At 42.8% G+C, this 20,043-nt stretch overlaps 1 protein-coding gene and 1 pseudogene across 1 annotated transcript; one reads left to right on the forward strand and one right to left on the reverse strand.

Annotated features, from left to right (window-relative positions):
- Nucleotides 1-5,814: 5,814 nt before the first annotated feature.
- Nucleotides 5,815-9,480, forward strand: CUNH15orf48 (chromosome unknown C15orf48 homolog). Its single transcript, XM_032417943.1, has 5 exons — nt 5,815-5,845; nt 5,959-6,020; nt 6,192-6,277; nt 7,236-7,296; nt 9,088-9,480. The coding sequence occupies exons 2-5, from the start codon at nt 5,985-5,987 to the stop codon at nt 9,154-9,156; spliced, it is 252 nt and encodes an 83-aa protein (XP_032273834.1). The 5' UTR covers nt 5,815-5,845; nt 5,959-5,984; the 3' UTR covers nt 9,157-9,480.
- A 2,876-nt stretch (nt 9,481-12,356) lies between these two features.
- Nucleotides 12,357-16,362, reverse strand: LOC116640511 (annotated as a pseudogene).
- Nucleotides 16,363-20,043: the final 3,681 nt, after the last annotated feature.

Raw genomic sequence — 20,043 nt, forward strand, 5'->3', positions numbered from 1 at the left:
TGTCTTTAGATTTGAAATTGTTCCTCAGTCTTGAACTTGACATTTTTTAAAGAGGACAGACCAAATGTCCACAATAGCCAAACTATGGAAAGAGCCCAGATGTCCATTGACAGACGAATGGATAAAGAAGATATGGTACATAAACAATGAAATATTACTCAGCCATTAGAAAGGATGAATACTTAACCATTTATATTGATGTGGATGGAACTGGAGGGTATTATGCTAAATGAAATAAGTTAATCAGAGAAAGACAATTACATGATCTCACTGATAGTGGAATTTAAGAAACAAGGCAGAGGATCATAAGGGAAGAGAAGAAAAAATGAAACAAGATAAAATCAGAGAAGGAGACAAACCATAAGAGACTCTTAATCTTAGGAAACAAACTAAGGGTTTCTGGAGGGGAGGGGGGTGGGGCTGGGTGATGGACACCGGGGAGGGTATGTGCTGTAATGAGCACTGGGTATTATGTAAGACTGATGAATCACAGGTCTGTACCCCTGAAACAAATAATACATTATAGGTTAATAGAATTTAAATTAAAAAAAATAAAGAGTACAGACCCAACTATTTTATAGAACGACTGGCTTCTGATTTGTGTTTGTCTGATTTTGCATCATGATGGATTCAGGTTCTGCATGACCAGGGGAGCGCTACATAAGTGCCATGTTCTCAGAGATGACTGCTGGGGACACACGAGGCTACACATATCGATGATACTAATTTTGATCACTTCTTCACAGGATTGTCCAATTCCTCTACATATAGCTATTATTTTTCCTTTTGTAATTATAAGCAACTTTTAAGGAGAAAGATTATATGTATGTTTTTATTTCCTTTTAAAACAAAAGTAATTAAAATGTTAGAAAATACAGATAAACACAAAGAAAATACTTAGGTATATCATCTTTTAGTCCCTTATGCATGTATAGATCATTTTCTAAAAACCAAAAATGCATGGCACTATGTAGCTCTTGACTTGTTTTTCTCACCTAACCAAGTCTGGTAAGCATCTTACTGAGCCTTTCTTCACTCGGGAGGCGCCATACTAGGTGCGGGGCTGTAAATGGAGGAGACAAAGTGCCCTACAGGTCACCTGGGAGCACAGACCTCAGACAAATCGTGGTGAATTACATACAACTAAGAGACGTGCTTCAAAAGAAGCGCGGGGTACTATGAGAGCATAGTGCACAACATATATGGAATTATAAATATTACACGGTTGTTGGAAAGTTTCCTATTTCTGACTGGAGCCAGGGCTGTTGATTTTTTTTTGTTTATTTTTTATGTTTTATTATGTTATGTTAATCACCATACATTGCATCATTACCACCCTGAACGCACCCGATCTTGTCTGATCTCGGAAGCTAAGCAGGGTTGGGCCTGGTTAGTACTTGGATGGGAGGGCTGTTGATTAAGCAAAACCTATTTGGGTGATAATTTTTTTTTTTTTCTAAGATTTTATTTATTTATTTGAGAGAGAGAGAATGAGAGACAGAGAGCATGAGAGGGAGGAGGGTCAGAGGGAGAAGCAGACTCCCCGCTGAGCAGGGAGGCCGATGCGGGACTCGATCCCGGGACTCCAGGATCATGACCTGAGCCGAAGGCAGTCGCTTAACCAACTGAGCCACCCAGGCGCCCCTATTTGGGTGATAATTAAAGAAAAGACCTGTCTTACTTATAGGGATAAAATATAATTCAATTAAAATTTTTCTAACAAACTGACCCTTTTTGAATAGTAGGGAAAACACCTAGAAACCTGATTAGAATTCTGACAATTTTTATTCATGTTTTCTATCAATTATTGATCTTATAGGACAAGGCGGCCATTAGGGCTTCACCATCCCTAGTCCTGCAGCACGCTGGCCTGAACCCTTTAACTCAGACTCTGGCTGTGGACCCGTTGTTTTTCCCCAGAAAAATTTTCTAGTGCTTAGACTGGAAATTTAGTACCCTTTGTTTAGAGGCTGAAAATGTCTTTTTAAATTGTAATGATAACTTCTTTTTTTTTATCATGTTCAGTTAGCCACTGTATGTACATCATCAGTTTTTGATGTAGTGTTCAATGATGTAATGATAACTTCTCAACAAAACTTTGGAAGCCCCCCGAGAACAAAAACCATGTGTCTCCTCTCATTGAAAAACAATAAATAATGTAGTCAGATCAAGGATATCTTTGGCTCAGTTTTAATGGGATTTAGAGATGCTCTGGGCAACTTGTGAAACCGGTGTTCTTAATCAGTGACAAAAGAACACTTCAGCTGCTAAGCACCTGAGAAGTGCGAACAGCTTTCCCTATTCACTGTGCGCAAACTCCTTTCTGGGCCACATTAGCAGCCATAAGCAATATAGTGCACCCCCAGACATTCCAAAATTTAACAAATCCAGTTTTTGCTAAACCTGGTAACTAGGTAGTCACTGAAGGCTGGGCAGAAAGAATTTCAACAAAAAATAGTATTTTATTTTATTTTATTTTATTATTTAGTGGTGGGCAGCAAAGCAAAGTTTATTGAGTAATAGTACAAAGCTCCCAAAGAGGGAGGGGATCTGAGAGGGTTGCCCCAAAAATAGTATTTTAAAGAATATTTTTCTTATAAAGATTGAGCTGGGCTTTTTAAAATCTAAGATGAAATTCTTAGAGTGGGAGCCAAACAGCCATAGCTCGATGCCCCTGCAAGCCTGGCTGGCAGCAGCTAGAGAAGGTTCTAGCGTTACTGGCAATTGGAGTGGGATGGGGGAGGCTCCCCCAGTGGATTATAGGCTTTGGAGCAGACAAGGAGAGTGATGCTGGTGAGTATCCTGAGTGGGTTCTTTAAAAAGTTTGCCAGAGTTTGAAGGGTGGGAACTGTGCCTGCAAATAATCCTGGGAAAAAACAAACTACATATTGACCTTGCATCTCCCACAAGGTCAGTAAACTTGGGCATTAACTTAAAGAAAGGAAATTGTGGCTGTCTGGGTCTAATTTTCATTGCTGCAAGGAGAAATAAGCAGATCTTAAAGGTTATATGGGCACATTATATCTGTACACATAATTTGTGAATTTTTAAAACATTTTATTCTGAACATTTTCAAGCATAAAATAGAGTACTGTAACAAATTCCCACATACTTATCACCTAGACTGAATAATCATTAATATTTTGCTTCATTTACTTCTTTTGTTTTTTAGCAGAAAGTTGTTTTTTCTGTTTTTATTTTTTGTTGTTGTTTTGTTTGTTGTTTTTTAGCAGAAGTATTTTAAAGTAAATCTCAGTCATCATATTTCTTCCTTAAGGGGCACCTGGTTGGCTCAGCTGGAAAAGCATGCAACTGTTGATCTCGGGGTTGTGAATTCAAGTCCCACGTTGGGCCTAGAGCTAACTTAAAAAAAAATTTCCCCCTTAAATATTCCCATATACAATCTCTAAAAGGGGGGGGGGGTATTTTTTCCATAAATATAATACCATTATCACACCTAACAAAATGAACAACACTTCTTTAATATTCTGTCATGTCTGGTCTGCATTTGGTTTCCCTAATTGCCCCCAAATAAATACCCTTATCTTTTGTAAGTTTTCTCAAACTCCCTTAGTCAGAATTAATCACCTGTCTTTGGTGCCAGATCATGCCTGGGGTTATTTACAGGCACTAAATTGTATGAATCTTGAAGTAAGGGACTCCTATCTTATTAATCTTTTAAATTTACTGTGCCCTGTCTCCAGGTTAAGGCCTAGACTACTACAAAACTGTACTGCATTTTGAAAAGAACGGACATTGGCAAAACAGGGCTCTGAGTTTAAAGTCATCAGTGGGCAAGGGCTACACACTCATTTTAATCTAGGGGACATGATAGAGTCCTATAAAATGTCTTTCTTCCTTCCTCCTTCCCCTTCTCTCTCCCTTCCTTTTTTCCTCCCTTCCTTCCTGGAAACACTTATCTTTGATTGTTAAAAAAAATGAGGCCTTTTAAAGAAACTTCTGACAAAAGTAGTTTTAGAAATCCTGCAGAAGGAGCATTAAAAGGCTCCTTTGATTCTATACAATACAAACCACAGAGAATTAATGTTGAGTTTTCTTTGATGTACTGATTAATGAACCTAACCAACCAAAAAATGTCTCCAGTTACAGCTCTGAGGTTACACAGTAAAGAATGCTTACCGAATAAGTGGGTGTGAAGCTGCATTTATGATCTGCCTTACATAAAACAAAACAAATCTTTGCAAATAATAATTACTATTTATTGAATGCCTACTACAAGCAAGGCAGAATGCCACTCACTTTACATACATTCTAACATTTTTTCTAAACCCCTCCTATGCTAGGTTTGTCCCCATCTTACAGATGTATAAACTGAGACTCATAAGGTTAAGTAGTTTCCTCGAAGTCATTCAGCTGATAAAGTGTGGCAGGGTAGGTTCAGAACTCAGCTCTGTTTCCCTGCAAAGCCCATGCCTAGAACTAAAATGGGTTGAAACAGATCTGGGACTGGTCCTTTCCAGAGGACATGAAGACGTTTCCCTTTTTTTGGTTTTGTTTTTAAGATTTTTTATCTATTTATTTGTCAGAGAGACAGAGAGAACAAGCAGGGGAAGCTTCAGGTAGACGGAGAAGCAGGCTCCCTGCTGAGCAGGGAGCCCAGTGCAGAACTTGATCCCAGGACTCTGGAATCATGACCTGAGCCGAAGGCAGACGCTCAACGGAATGAGCCGCCCTGAGCCTCATCCCACAAGTTTCCATTTTAACCTTTTTTTTTTTTTTTTTTTTTATCCATTTTAACCTTAACTCATAGCTTGAACTTCAAACAGTTTTAAAATAATTGTTTTTAAATAACTATTTTAAAATAACCGAGCTAGTGCTCTTGGCTTAATTGCAGTAGCGAAGAGCGTGGTGCAGGAAGAACAGCGGTGTTGGGGCCAGACAGACCTGGGTTCTAATTACATCTCCGCCACTTGCCCGCTACCTGACTTGAACATCTTTGAGCCTAAATAACATGCTCACCTTGCAAAAACGCCAGGAAGATTCTGGCACAGAGTCTGACACATGGCCCTGGTTTAATGGAAGAGTTAGCGTTATTTCCGTGCCTTTGCAGCCTCCTGCATGCTCTGTGCAGGGGCGAGTTAAAAGGAGACCTCAAGACGAAGGCAAAGACTGTGTCGTCTCCGAGATGGAAACCTTTCCAAAGCTGTTTCTGTTTCTTCTCCCTCACCTCCTGATTTTTTCCATTTAAAGAAATGGGGGAAGGAGGAGAATGGAAATTAAAATCTTTTAGTGGAACAAATCAGGACACCATGGAGTTCTTCTGAAATGAATTTTACAATTTAATTTTAATTATCTCCATATGTGCGCTGCATCACATTTTGGAGTTTTTAATGTGATTGGATTGATTTTAATTTACCCGCCTGCACCTGGGAGCCCCACCATCCCCCTGCCCCCGGCTCTGCAGCTCCTTTTCCGGACCGCCTTTTAGACGGCTCGGTTTTCACCCTGGCTTTGGCCATCGGAGCTCCGCTTGTTCTCAGCGGCGACCCCCTTGCAGGCGCTGGGCCTGGTCTCGAGCGCCAACGGCCAGCCTCAGCTCTCGCCGGGCGGCAGGTAAGGACCACGCCCGGCGGCAGGGGGCGCCAGTGCCCGCGTTCGGCTGCGTCGCGTCCGCGGGCAGGACGTCCTGCAGGGGGCGCCCGGGAGCCCAGCTCTGAGCGGGGAAAGCGAGTCAGGCCCCGCACGCCCCCAGCCCGGTCCGCGTGACCAGAGTGCCTTGGCCCGGCCCATCGTTTGTGATCCGTATATAAGTGCGGACGCCGGGCCCCAATTCGGTTCTGGGCGTTTGCATCGTCCGCGCTTGTCGCCCGGCCCCGCCTCCCAGGTGAGCCGCCTGAGGCTGCCTTGGGGAGTACGTTGGACAGTTGGTCCTCACCAGGTTGGGTCCTAGTGGCTGAAGTTTTGATCAATATCTTGGATTTTTTTTTTTAATTCTAGATTTGGCATTCTACAGTGAAGTCATCATGAACATTTTCCAACTCCTGAGGAAAAAGAAGGAAGTAAGTTTTTAAGACCATTGAAATTCTTGACTTAGAATAACTACTTTTTAAAGATGAAAAGGTGGTGCATATTTTGAAGAAAATATAAAATGATATGTAGCTATTCTGTTATATTTCATATGTTTCACCTGGAAACATCGGAATATTTACCCTCAACCTGTTCTTTGTTAGCTTATTCCTTTGGTGCTGATGATGACCGCAGCAGCGGGTGGAGCTTCGTCCTTTGCTGTATATTCCCTTCAAAAAAGTGATGTGATGTAAGTAGGCATCATTTGTAAAAATGTTTTTAGCCGTGTTAGGTTAACCTCAGTAATGAACTGCATGGTATCAGTTTCCTAGTTTCACCCCCAGGGTAAGAATGTCAAATTGTGAACTTGGAGTCGGGACTAGAAAGCTTCCTGATACCAGGAGACTGTTAAATTATGATACTAATAAAGTGAGTTTGTTCCTTGTATCTAAATATCCTTTCATCCATTGGCCTTCTTCCACTTCTGCAGCAAAGTTTAATTTTTTTAACTTAAGTTTTGAAATTTAAAGTTTTTAAATGATCTTTTGGGATATTTGTCATCAAACTTAAATCATTATTTTAATGAAAATTTAAAATTTCAATTTATTAGGAAGATCTTTCCTAATGCGGTAGAGTTTATAGATTCAGTTGTCTACAGTGAACTTAACCTCAGCTCTAGGTAAGAAGATAAAATACCACGGTTGTAAGAAGATAAAATACCATGTGTCCTGGAATATGAGGAAGAGAAAAACTTGAAACTGATCTTCGTCCAGGGCAGGGCTGGAAAGGAGGGGGATAAAGCCAGGCTCTGGCAGAGGGGACTCGCTCGGTGCAGTTCACCACCTACAGGGTTCAAGCCCAGCCCTCTGCCTGTCCTAGAAACCAGAGCAAGAATATATTTTGCTTGCTCTTATCCTGTCACTTCCACCCCCATTTCTATTCAGTTTATGGGAGCATTCTCCCATCCAGACCAACAAAGGGAATGCAGAGCTGCTACCCGGCAGAGGAATTAATTGGTCCTCAATGTTTGAGCCAAATCCTGAGGTTCCCTTCCCTAACCTTCCATCAGTGTCAGTGAACTAATAGATGAATGCCTGTTTATCAGTCTGGATCTGTCCCATGATGTCCCAGCATGTTTATAGACCCAGTGTCAGAGTAGGTTTAAATTCACTTACTTTAGTGTTTAATCAGCTTGCTTTTATTTCTAGCATTGATCGGAAAAGAAATCCAGAACCTTGGGAAACTGTGGATCCTAATGTACCTAGAAAGGTATTACTACATTAAAAGTGATTTACGGGGTGCCTGGGTGGCTCAGTGGTTAAGTGTCCAACTTTTTATTTCGCTCAGGTCATGATCTCAACGTCATGAGATCAAGCCCCCATGCTGGGCTCTGTGCTCAGCAGAGAGTCTGCTTGAATTTCTCTCCCTCTGCCCCTTCCCCAGCTCGTACTCTCTCTAAAATAAATATTAAAAAAAAAAAAAAAAGTGGTTTACATTTAGCCTGAACTTAAGCGCCCTAGTCAGCAAAATGGATTTAATACCTTTCACATTTAGAGTGCCATTTAGTGTAGTGGTAAAGGGAGTGCTATGGAGTTCTGGAGGTCTAGTTCAAATCCTTGTTCCATTATTCACAGGTGATTTGGGACAACCTGGCCTTTCTGAGGCTCTCAGAATCTCTAAAACGGGCTCAGTAATAGGGCTGTACCTCAGAGTGAGGAGGATTAAAGAATGTAAAATACATAGAACCCTTTAGCATAGTGGCTGGCCCAGAGTACCTACTCAAATATTAACTTTCATCATTACTGTAATATATTATCTCCTTGTATCTATTATTTATCTAAAGTTAATATAAGGTCTGTTGGGATAAATAACAGGAGCTCTGGGAAACAGGAGTGGCCTTTTCTTTCAGCAAAATCAGCAAATAGTCAGTCATTCTTTGAAGACTATAGAAAAGATTTTTTAACATTTTAAATATTTTGGAAGTAAGAAACATTTAGTCTGTTGGAACTAACACTACTTACTTAGGTCTGTCAGGAATTTTTTTTTTTTTTTTTTAACAAAACTTTCAAATAGCAGAGTTTGACCTAATGAAGGACATTTAGAATCTTTAAAACTACCTGCATCTCTAAGGAAAATAAGTCAGAGCAAGACAAATACCATATGATTTCACTCATGTGGAATTTAAGAAACAAAACAAATGAGCAAAGGAAAAAAAAGAGGCAAACCAAGAAACAGACTCTTAACTATAGAGAACAAACTGGTGGTTACCAGAGGGAACTGGGTGGGGGATGAGGGAAATAGGTGATGGGGATTAAGGAGTGAACTTGTTGTAAGTACTGAGTAATGTATAGAGTTGCTGAATCATGAGCACCAAGTAATGTATGGAATTGTTGTATGCCTGAAACTAATGTAACTTTGTATGTTAATGATACTGGAATTCAATTAAAAAAAATTTTTTTAAATAGCAAAAAAAAAAAAAAAGAAAAAGAAAACAACCTACCTACATCTCTTATATCCTGGGGCAATAGAAAACTTGTGAGGATAAATGAGAATCTCTGAATTTGAGTTTTTTGGAAGTCAAGGACTGTCCACAGCTCTGCCCCTTTTCCCTTATTGCATAACTTAGATCATTTGTATCTTTGTTGAGTAATTACAATGAGGAAGTTTGGTTAAGAGCCTACTATGTGCCAAGCCCCTGTGCTAGAGCATTATACATCCACTCACTGGGGGCAGACACACTTTTTGAACTTATAGTTCACATAAAACCGTGGGAAACTTAGAAATCTAGAACCTGTTACGTGAAAGTGGGCAAATATATATGACCTTTCTTTCTGATCCTATTAACACTCAGGAACCCAAAGGCTCTTTAGAGCCCATATTACTGTTTTGTGCATGTTTTTAGAGACGGGAAGAGATGGTTCTTTGACTACAAATATTATGGTGATGCTCTTTCCAAAGGGGAGTGTGGACAAATCCCAAAAGGGTACATGAGGATGAAGGACAGATCCTAAAAAACATTTGTGTTTTCCTTCTTCTTCTTCTTTTTTTTTTTTTTCCAAGCTTCTAACAATCAACCAACAGTGGAAGCCCATTGAAGAGTTGCAGAAAGTCCAAAGGGCCACCAAATGACCAGCCCTTGCTTCTTTCTTCCAAAGAATACTCTATGAATCTAGTGGAAACATTGCTGCACAAACTAGATTATGGATACCAGTGTGCGGAAATGCTTCTGCTACATTTTTAGGGCTTGACTACATTTTCGGACTCCGGATAGGAATTATAAAGGTAGTGTAGCAATAACCACATAATGCAAAAATAAGTTCATGCTTATTTTCTCGTTGTAAATTTAATTTCGCATATTGAAATTTTTATGTTTATGATGCCGGATTGTTTTCTTTAAAGCGTATAAAGATTTGTAAACTAAATTGTCTATAATAAAATACTACGTGTGCGAGATTTCTTAAAAATACATATTTAAATGGAGGAGAAAGTCCTTTTATGGGAGAAAAACACATTTTGAAGCATGGAGCTTCATTTTTAAAATAATACACAGTACAAATTTCTGTGTAAACTCTTCTTGCAAGTGTACTCATTCACCAGAAATTTATTGAGTCCCTGGTGTTAGCTGTGCACCGTTCTTGGGCCGATGAGATAAAGCAATGAATAAAACCAAATTTTGGAGGGAGATGAATAAAAAATGGTGAGCACAATGAGGAAAATGAAGAAGCTATAGGGGCTGAGAATTGCGTGACAGTTGGTCTTGGAAGGAAGCGCTGGGATTACGGTGGTGAGTAGGAATGTGGGGCATGCTGAAATGGGCCCTGCAGATGCCAAGGCTAACAGAGGTGCTCCCTCGAGGGCTGGGGAGGGGGGAATGGAGAGCTTTGCCCACACTCTGTAGGATGGGGCCACTTCACTCTGGCCAATGGTGACTTGAAGACTGAAGATGCAACCAAACCCAGCATGCCCTTGGGCTCCCCCTTGACTGTTCTTAAAAATGGGACCAAGTAGGAATTGCTTTCCATTACTTTTTTTTAAAATTAAGATATAATTCACATACCATAGTATTCATCAATGTAAAATACACACTTTAGTGGTTTTTAGTAGTTTTACAACCATCTCCACCATCTGACTCCAGAATATTTTCATTCCCCCAAAGAGAACCCTATACCCATTGGGGTCATTCCCCCATTCCCGACCCCCCCTGCTCTCAGCCCCAGGCAAACTCTGATAAACTTAGTCTTTATGGATTTGCCCATTCTGGACATTTCATATAAGTGAAATCATACATTACATAACCTTTGTGTCTAGCTCCTTTGATTAGTGTAATGTTTTCAAGATTCATCCATGTTGTGCCATGTATGCATATTTTGTTCCTTTTTATGACTAATTTTCCACTGTATGGATATACCACATTTTGTTTACCCATCCAGTTGATGGACATTTGGACTGTTTCCACTTTTTGGCTGTTACATGAGTAATATTGCTGTGAATCGCCATGTCCAAGTTTTTGTGGAGCCATATATTTTCAGTTCTCTTAGGTATATACCTAAGTTCATCAACTCTTAAGATTTTTTTTTTTTTTTTTTGACAGAGAGAGAGAGGGACAGCGAGAGAGGGAACACAAGCAGGGGGAGTGGGAGAGGGAGAAGCAAACTTCCCGCTGAGCAGGGAGCCCGATGCGGGACTCAATCCCAGGACCCTGAGATCGTGACCTGAGCCGAAGGCAGCCACTTAACAACTGAGCCACCCAGGCGCCCCAACTCTTTTAGATAAAGATGATAAATGCTTTTTAAAAACTTCTGTCTGAATATAATAGAAATTTAAGAGCATTTTTAATTTTAACGTGAGCTGGAGAGAGCTCATGGGGCTCTATGCCCTATGCCCTTCTTGGCAATAAAAAATAACTAGCTCTTACTAGAGACTTTAATCCTCTGAGAGGATTAAAGCAAGACTACTCCTTCAACCTCGGTGATTCCTTATCACCTCAAGTTTTCCCAGATCAAAAGCTCCAGTGGTTGATCTCAAGGTATTACGTGTACCAGTTAGGAAGCACAGTTTTATTTGCTTAGGTTTTTAAAGTGCAATATGGTGCCATTTAGGCGAATAAAAATGAACAGCCTTGTGAAGGCCAGCTAGGAGAGCGAGCTGTGGAGAGTTTTGTGAGGGGTAACTGTGCCTTGCAGCTAAAACACAGACTGGGTTGAAATGCAGTGGCTTTAAGGGGTGAGCATGGCAATGGAAGGTACCAGGCAGCAGATTTGGGCGGGAGAAACCCCAAGAGCAATATTAATACTTAAATTTCAAAAGATTTATTGATTTTATTTTTGGTTGTGTTCTTAGCATTTGCCCCAAATGTTTTATTTTGAAAATTTTCAGATATGCAGAGAAGTTGGCAAATTAGTACAAAGAATACTCATACTTTTTATCGAACATTTTGCCACATTTGCTGTATCTCTCTGTATATTATTATGCTCCTTTAAAATGAATTCTTTGAGAGGCGCCTGGGTCGCTCAGTCGGTTAAGCATCCAACTCTTGATTTTGGCTCAGGTCATGAGATCGAGTCCCATGTCGGGCTCCATGCACAGCATGGAGCCTGCTTGAGATTCTCTCTCTCTCTCTCTCCTTCTGCCTCCCCCATTGTGTGTGCATGCTCGCTCTCTCTCTCTCAAAAATAAATAAAAATAAAATGAACTCCTAAAAAATAAGTACAGACCTCATAAAGTTTTTTATGCCTAGGGAAAGGACATTCTAGCTGACTGTAATACCATTATCATTACTAAAAAGATTGACATTAATTCAACAATATCACGTAACATACAATCCATTTCCATTTTCTCTGATTGTAATTACCTTTATAGCTGTATTTTTATGTCCAGAACCTAATCCAAGATTCCCTTGTTGCATTTGGTTGCTAGGTTGTAGTACTGGGTACTTGACAAATACGTGGTCATAAACACGACTCCAAAGGAGCTTGTGTAGAACGGCTATCCCAACAGAGTGTGATCTGGATAAGATTCTCTTGGATGTGGCCTTTGAATTTTTTACATTTGAGATATAATAATAATTTCATATAGTTTAAATATTTAAATTGTACCATTATTGAGCATTCACTGTGTGGTAGGCATTGTGCCGGCTTGAAGAATCTGACCTGGGAAAGGCAGACACACCTCTGAACAAGCAGAGCAGTAGAGTGACAATAAGGCCAGGAAAGAAACAAGCACAAGGTACAAAAGAAAGCTTCCCAAAGGAGGTGGATTCTTGAAAAACCAGTCCTTGGAAATCAGCAGTTCAAAGAGGTAAAAGTGCATATTTAGCAGGGCATAGAGGGCTAAAATAGCGTATCTTCTGGAAACTCGAAGTTGTTTAACACCTGAAATTTAACATCGGAGTGTAGAGTGGGGTAGACGGAATGTGCAGGGCCTCTGACGCTGTTAGCCTGCAGGCACAAAGGGACCAGAAAAGGGTTTTATGTTGTGGCGGGAGGGAACACGGTTTACCGACCGCAGTGTTGGCCGCAGCAAACAGGGTAGAACACGCACACTAGCAGGGGCTTTTTGGTTGGCGGCCAGAGACCAGCTGCCGCGGGGCGTGGGCCAGGGGACAGGTAGTGAGGGTCGAAACGAACCAAGGCAAGGGCAGAGGGAATAGAAAAAAGGAGGATGCGTTTGAGAATCGGTGATGAGAAGACCTCAAGGCTTATTGAAGGTAGATGGAGGATGTCCAAAATGACGCCCCGGTTTCTCACCTGGGTAAGTGGGTGGGTGGTGGTGCAAAGGTGGAGAATATACGAGGAAAAAAGTGGAATGTTCCAGGGAGGGGTAGATAAGGAAGAAAATGACTTAGACTTTGGAATTGGTGCGCTTGAAAGTCCTGTGAGCTATCTAGGTAGATTACTTCTGGAGAACTGCAAGGGGGCGTGAGCTGGAGAGAGCTCAGGGGGCGGTGAGACCAAGGGCGTGGATGAGGCGGCCAACAGAGGACAGAGGGGGAGGATCTGGTCCCTGATGGGACCAGAAACGGTGAGAGAAACGGTTAGGGCGGGAGACCCCGGAGATGCGTCCTGGAGCCCAGAGAGGGAGCGCTCTTCCGGGTCAGATTTTTCCAGTTTGCAATTCAACTAAAGCCCAGAGTCCTTTCAACTTTATGGCCTTCAGCCTTAAGCAAACATCTATAATTCTCTCTTACGTGAAAATAAGATGTGCAGAAAGCTTTCTGAATAAAGTTAAAATCACATTCCATATGACTGAAAACTGGTGTGAGGGCTAATGAAATAACTCGTTCATCATTTTTTTCCCCCTTGGGAAGATTGTCTCACAGTTGAGACTTTCTGGTAGAGAGTGAAGTGACAGGCTCTGAAATCAGACTGCTCTGCCACTTCCTTCTGTTGCTTTGGACAAGCCTCAGATTCCTCAACTATAGAGCTGGGTTGATTTGTACCTGCTTAGGTTAGTTGTGAAAATTACGTGGGACAGTAGAGTACCAGCCTGGTGTTTCACACGGACAGCACTAGTGCTCAAAAAGTGCTCCCCCCCCTTTTTTTTTTTTTAATTCTTATCTCTGTAAAGTAGAAGGGTCTTAATATATTTAAAATTATATTCTCGCGGCACCTGGGTGGCTCAGTCGTTAAGCGTGTGCCTTTGGCTCAGGTCATGATCCCAGGGTCCTGGGATTGAGCCCCGCATCGGGCTCCCTGCTTGGCGGGAAGTCGGATCCTCCCTCTCCCTCTGCTGCTCCCCCTGCTTGTGTGCTCTCTCTATCAAATAAATAAATAAATAAAAATGTTTTTAAAAAAATAAATAAAAAATAAAATTATATTCTCCCGTGAGTGGGAACATTGCCTGTTTGAAATTCACACATCCCTACCTCTAGTGACTGGTCCACCTTGGGTACACAATGCCCCAATTATAAACTATTGTCAGAGCACAAACACACCCATAGATAAATACATCTCACCTTGCCTCTCTCCTACATAAATACCTAGCTAGAGATAAAACCCCTACGTATATGCCCACATGGATGACCTCACATCCAGAAAACATATACGAACAAAAATATTTATATTTACATAATATAAAGACACATCCTTAGAGACAAATGTGTGTATTTTAGTAATCACTCTATTCACACAAGTACATTACATATATTTTCACACTCAAAAGTGATGAAATGTGGTTTGAACAAGAAGGCAGGTGAAGGGGCACCTGGGTGGCTCAGTCATTAAGCGTCTGCCTTCAGCTCAGGTCATGATCCCGGGGTCCTGGGATCGAGCCCCACATCGGGCTCCCTGCTCAGCAGGAAGCCTGCTTCTCCCTCTCCCACTCCCCCTGCTGGTGTTCCCTCTCTCGCTGTGTCTCTCTGTCAAATAAATAAATAAAATCTTAAAAAAAAAAAAAAAAGAAGGCAGGTGAAGCTGAGTGCATGTACCCAAGAGAGCTACAGAAATCAAATTAGTTTTTCTGGTCATCGGCCCTTAAAATGTTTTTTCCCCATGCTTAGAAAGTTGCCTCAGGTAATTATGCCATTTTTCTCTAGAAACTAAAGCTTTTGTGTTTGGTTTTGGTGGTGTTTTATTCCATCATTTGCCCGTGTGCATACTACTTAGCTTTAAAATAAAAATTAGAATAAAATTAAGGAAAACCACCAATTTAAAACTCTTGCAGACATGCTAAAACCAACTTTCTCATTCCCTTGGCATGACTTATAATACATATATAATAAAGTACTACTTATTTGGAGAGTGGGCATACTATTTAAAAAATTAAAGTCCACTTTTTTGTATTTACATCAAGTAAATGTATGTGATTTTTCCTTTACATAGTTGTGTGTAATCGTGAAGTTGATACTATTCCTTGGTGTCTGTTAAGACTTCATTGCCTCAGGCAAGTTAGCCTGACTTATTTTATAATAGCGTTGCTTATCTGAATTTTCCTTATCAACATAAATGAGAAATGGATTTGTACCACAGGCAAATGTGACCTGTTGTTTGCTTCTTATTTGGAGACAAGTTCATTGAGTCAACCACTGAACATTTCTCAGATTTTAAGAGTTTCAGATTTTTTTGAAGTGGCACCATTTACTTTAAAAAAAAAAAAGATTTTATTTATTTGTCAGAGGGAGAGAGAGAGCACACAAGCAGGGGGAGCAGCAGGCAGAGGGAGAGGGAGAAGCAGGCTTCCCACTGAGCAAGGAGTCTGATGTGGGGCTCGATCCCAGGACCCCAGAATCATGACCTGAGCCAAAGGCAGATGCTTAACCGACTGAGCCACTCAGGTGTCCCAGCAACATTTACTTTTAGAATTATTTTTTAAATTAAGGTATAGTTTAGATATAATAAAATGAATAGGTCTCAATGGTTCAGTTAGAAGAGTTTTGATAATTATATACATCCATGAAGGCATCATGCGAAACAAGCTATTGAACATTTCTATCACCCCAGAAAGTACTCTTGTGGCACTTTTATTTATTTATTTACTTATTTACTTATTTATTTATTTATTTATATATACATATTGTTACTTTATTTTCTATTTTTTTTATTAACAAGCAAAATAATAATTAAAAAACAACAACACAAGAACAACCACCTTAAAGTTGTTGGAACAGCAATGAGTCAAATTGCTGCTGAAGTTTCTGGATGTACCAGGGTCCATGCTCTCTCACTGCAACGCAGGACCTAGGCACGTGACTGTGCATTTAGGTATATATATGACCAAGACTAGTCAGAGAGATGGAAACCACTGGAGAACAGAAAGCAGGAAGAGCTTTCCATCAGGCAATCCCACAGTGCTCTGTCCTTTGCCTGTGTATCCTCTGTGGTTCCCGTTCCAGCTGAGCTTCTGACAATCCCAAATCACTCCCTCCTCTTTTTCAGCTTCTCATTATCTTTAGACTTTCTGGAGATTATTCAAACCAAATCTTTGAGCTCTTTTCTGTAGTTTATCCAGGTTAACCATAGTCTTGGCATCAGATGACAGGCCTTTGAATGGAACTGAAGAAATCCCGAATCTCTCAGCTTTCTTACTCTCCAAGCTCACAGATACATTGAATCATTCAGCTCTCTTCTGCATTCTCTCCGCCTGTGGTATCTCAGAAGTAATTTTTACCACTTTCTTCTCTGCTGCCACATCAACGGTTTTCTCAGAGGGTTCTTCTTCCTCTGTTTTTATCTCCAGTACATCTTCATTTGCTTCCTCTTCAGCATGCTCTTCAAGATATGCCTGGAGCCCATTGATGAGATCTTGTTTTATTCCCTTGGTCTCCAAACCACAAGCAAGACCTTCCTGTTTTAGTTCAGCAAGCTTCAGCTGATGGAGCTCCACCGTCTCTGCCGCCATCTTGTTACCGCCCCCTGGTCCACCCTCTTGTGGCACTTTTTAAATTAAAAACCACCGAACTGGGGCACCTGGGTGGCTCAGTTGGTAAAGCATCTGTGTCTTGATTTTGGCTCAGGTCCTGATCTCAGGGTTATGGATCGGGCTCCGCGTTCAGCAGGGAGTCTGCTCGAGATTCTCTCTCTCTTTCTCCCTCTGCCCCTCCACCTGTTTGCTCTGTCTCTCTCTCTAGATATATAAAATAAATAAATAAATCTTTTAAAACGCCCCACCAAACTGTACACTTAAAAAGGGTGAATTTTATGATATGCGAATTATTGCCCCCTTTCAAAAAAAAAAAAAAAAAAAGAATCTGCTCCACATTTACTTGCAATCTTGCCCCAAGAAATAAGACAGGTTGGCATATTTTTTTCCCACCATCTGAAGTAATCCCCTACCCTATATATTACATTTAATTTGCTTTTTTTTCCTGAAAACAGGAAATTGGACATTGCTGAAGATTGTAAGAAACATGCTAACAAGATCACTTGGACCAGGGCTTCTAGTTCAGTCGGTCCCTGCAGTGACAACAAATAGGCTTCCCTACGTGCAGAGACCTGGGAGCAGAGTCCGGACACTGGGTTTACCTAGTGTCTAAGCGACACAAATATTACCCCCCAGAGAGGAAGGGCCCCCGCTGGGTCCAGAGTTACCACAGCAACAAGACTATGCTGGCAGTAAATTCTCTCCAGGGCAAGGCTGTAACCAGGTGAAGCAAGAGAAGTTAGCTGACCTCACAGCGGGGTTAGCGTGTGCTTCACCAGCCGCTCTGCCACTGGTGTCTGTGAGAGCTTGCCCAGGGAGCCCAGAACCCGCCATGCACCAGAGAAGTCCTCCCCAGCACCCTGCCTAATCCTCTAGTAGAACAGTGGTTCTCAGCTCTACGTCAGGCTCTCCTGGAAGGCATGTTAAAATGTGGATTGCTGGGCCCCAAGCCCCAAATTTCTGCCTTGGTATATCGGGGTGGGGCCCAAGTACCTGGGTGTCTAGCATGTTCCCAGGTGAGGCTGGTGATGCTGGTCTGGGCGCTACACGTCGAGCATGCTGTTGAAGCTCTGCTCCCTGTAACATTCCGTAACTAGTGGGGGATTCTGCCCGGTGCTGAGCCATCGGTGGCTATCGGGAGAGCAGGTCAGGCCTGGCCTGGAAGACTCAGGGGTGGGAACGCCTCTCCCAGCCGGGCTGCCCTGGTCTGGCACCCTGACCTGAGAAGCAGTGGCTTTATCAGGCGTGTGGGTAGATGCTTGTGCACTTGAGAACATCTTCATTTCTCTGCAGAGATGACACAGCTGACCACCCTTATCAGGACAGATGATAGCAGTTCTTCGGGGGACAATCAAATAGTATGTTAATGCCGCTTCCCAGCTGACACAGTGAGCCAGGAGCAAGCGGACAGGTCAGTACCTGACTCCAGGCTCCGCCGGTCAAGAGCTGGGTGACTGGGGCAAGTTTCCTAACTTCTCAGAACCTTGCTTTGCAAAGGGGGATTCATCTCAGGAGGAGGCCTGTGGGGTAGGTTAATATTTAGAAACGTTTTCACTGTGATATTACACGCCTGCATCGTTTCCTCATTGCTCTACTTCCCTCCAGTTGTAAGCGGGGAGCATTCCTCGCCGCGGGGTGAGGGCTGCAGGTGCGAGCCCCCCCACTCCCCAGGCAGTCGGTTCCACCCGCAGCAACAGCATCACCTGGGACCGTGCCCCAGGCCGACTCAGTCTGAATTTTTGGGGTGGGGGAGGCCCAGGATTCTGTTTTAACACAGAACCTCTTCAGGTTATTATATACAGCTAAAGTTGGAGAAGCTCTGGTCTAGAACAAAGAAGTTTCAATGAAGGGGCTCCAAAATCCATAGCTGAGGGGCACCTGGGTGGCGTAGTTGGCTAAGTCTCCGACTCTTGGTTTTGGCTCAGGTCGTGATCTCAGGGGCATGAGATCGAGCCCTGTGTTGGGCTCCACGCTCAGCGAGGAGTCTGCTTGAGATTCTTTCTCTCCCCTGCCCCTCCCCCTGCAATGAATGAATGAATGAATGAATGAATAAATCTTTTTAAAAAATCCCTAGCTTAGACCATGGCCTGAAAACCAGGGTGCATATGTACGTAGCATGCTAGGAGAGAAAGGGTGTTTCCATGGAGGGACAAAGCTTGAAAAACAGCACGGAGTTTATGTTCTCAGCCATGGAGTCAGGAAGAACTTGAGGCTCTAGTAGCCGTCTGTACATCCAAAAGGAAAACCAATTTGATCGGCGGGAAGGAGAGATGATGAGAGGGGGTGAGATTGGACCTTCGAGCCGCCTTCTCAAAGACCCCAGGAGGCCCGGCTTGCAAAGGCTCACGAGGCTGGTCAGACCCTCTCCGGAGCTTAAAGGAAGAGCCAGACAGGAGTTCCGGTCAGAGGCGCACAGCCTGGGGAGAAAAGCCGAGACTGAGAAACCAGCATAGGGCCGCTGGCACCCCAAGTTACTGAGGGAGTAGACATGGAGAGAAGCCAGTCAGGAGAGAGAAAGCGAGCTGAGCAGGAAGCCAGAAAGAAGCCAAGCGCCCGTCCAGGGCCGTAGGATCAGTAGCACGAGCTAAGAGCCCTGAAGAGGCATGAGGGCGGCTCAGAGGCAAAGCATCGGAGGGAACAGAGTCCTCAGCCTACTCCTGATGGTCAACGACACACAGTTTGGTCTCTGAGCCTCGACTGGCTGGTCCGAGGGTCACTTCTCCAGGCCCGGCCTTGTCCTCACCCTGCACTGCCCCGGCGAAGCTTTGGTCTGGGTGGCCCCCTGTGGAGCTTTGGCTCTAGAGGAGGTGGCCCTGAGGAGGGTGTCCCCTCAGGGTCCTGCGGCTGGAGAAGGGGCCTGGGAGGTGTCTGGGCCGCACTGCCCTGCACTGTTGGGCAACCTGGGTGTGTCCCGAGGTTCCTGGAAAGTTGGCTCATTTCCTCCTCGGTCACCGAAAACTATCTCACACGCCCATGGTGAGGTCAGTTTCAGTTTAAGCTGCTTTGCATAAAAAAACAAAAATCCTCTTTCCTCTTGACAGGAAAACTTAAAGCTTGAGGTGGCATGGAGTAAGGACGGGGCAGTCAGAAGACTCGGGTTTTCCTCCTGTTCTTCAGGACCGTGGGGGGGAAATCACTCAAGCAGCCAAGGTGTGCCTGGCGTCTTGCTGAGCAAACTCTGGAACATGGTCCATAATGGTTGGTGGATTAATGTGCAAAGCTTCTCTGACTCCTAAGCAGGCCCTCTGCCCTGTACTTCCACGGCCCTGTGGCCCTTCAGCAACCTCATCTCAGTGCCATTTTATGTGGATTTGGGAAATTAATTTCTTCCCCCACAAAATTGGAGCTCTGTGAGGAGCTATTATTATTATCATTATTATTATTATTATTATTATTATTATTTGCTTGCCATTGGATCACTAGCGGCTGACGCGTGCCTGATGCACGGCAGGCGCTCATCGTATGTGTTCGTTGAACAAATGAATACTTAAAATGCCTAAGACTAAGTGTGCCAAAGGTCAGTTATGGCATGAGTCTTTGCAAAAAGATTCATCACTGGCTTTCATCATTCAGAAAACACCTGAGGAGCCTCTGCCACGTGCTGTGTCCTGTTGGTGGCTAGTACGGGGGCGCGGACACAGGGTAGAGGCAGCAGGGTCT

Source organism: Phoca vitulina, unplaced genomic scaffold, assembly GCF_004348235.1.
Source record: "Phoca vitulina isolate PV1807 unplaced genomic scaffold, GSC_HSeal_1.0 scaffold20, whole genome shotgun sequence".
In the NCBI taxonomy this organism is placed as follows: Eukaryota; Metazoa; Chordata; class Mammalia; order Carnivora; family Phocidae; genus Phoca; species Phoca vitulina.

What these genes read in the sequence shown, in the direction of transcription:
- CUNH15orf48 (XM_032417943.1), top strand. Translation starts at nt 5,985, where the DNA reads ATGAACATTTTCCAACTCCTGAGGAAAAAGAAGGAA. An exon ending in TCCTGAGGAAAAAGAAGGAA is followed by an intron (nt 6,021 to 6,191) that starts GTAAGTTTTTAA and finishes GTTCTTTGTTAG; the next exon opens with CTTATTCCTTTGGTGCTGAT. An exon ending in CTTCAAAAAAGTGATGTGAT is followed by an intron (nt 6,278 to 7,235) that starts GTAAGTAGGCAT and finishes TTTTATTTCTAG; the next exon opens with CATTGATCGGAAAAGAAATC.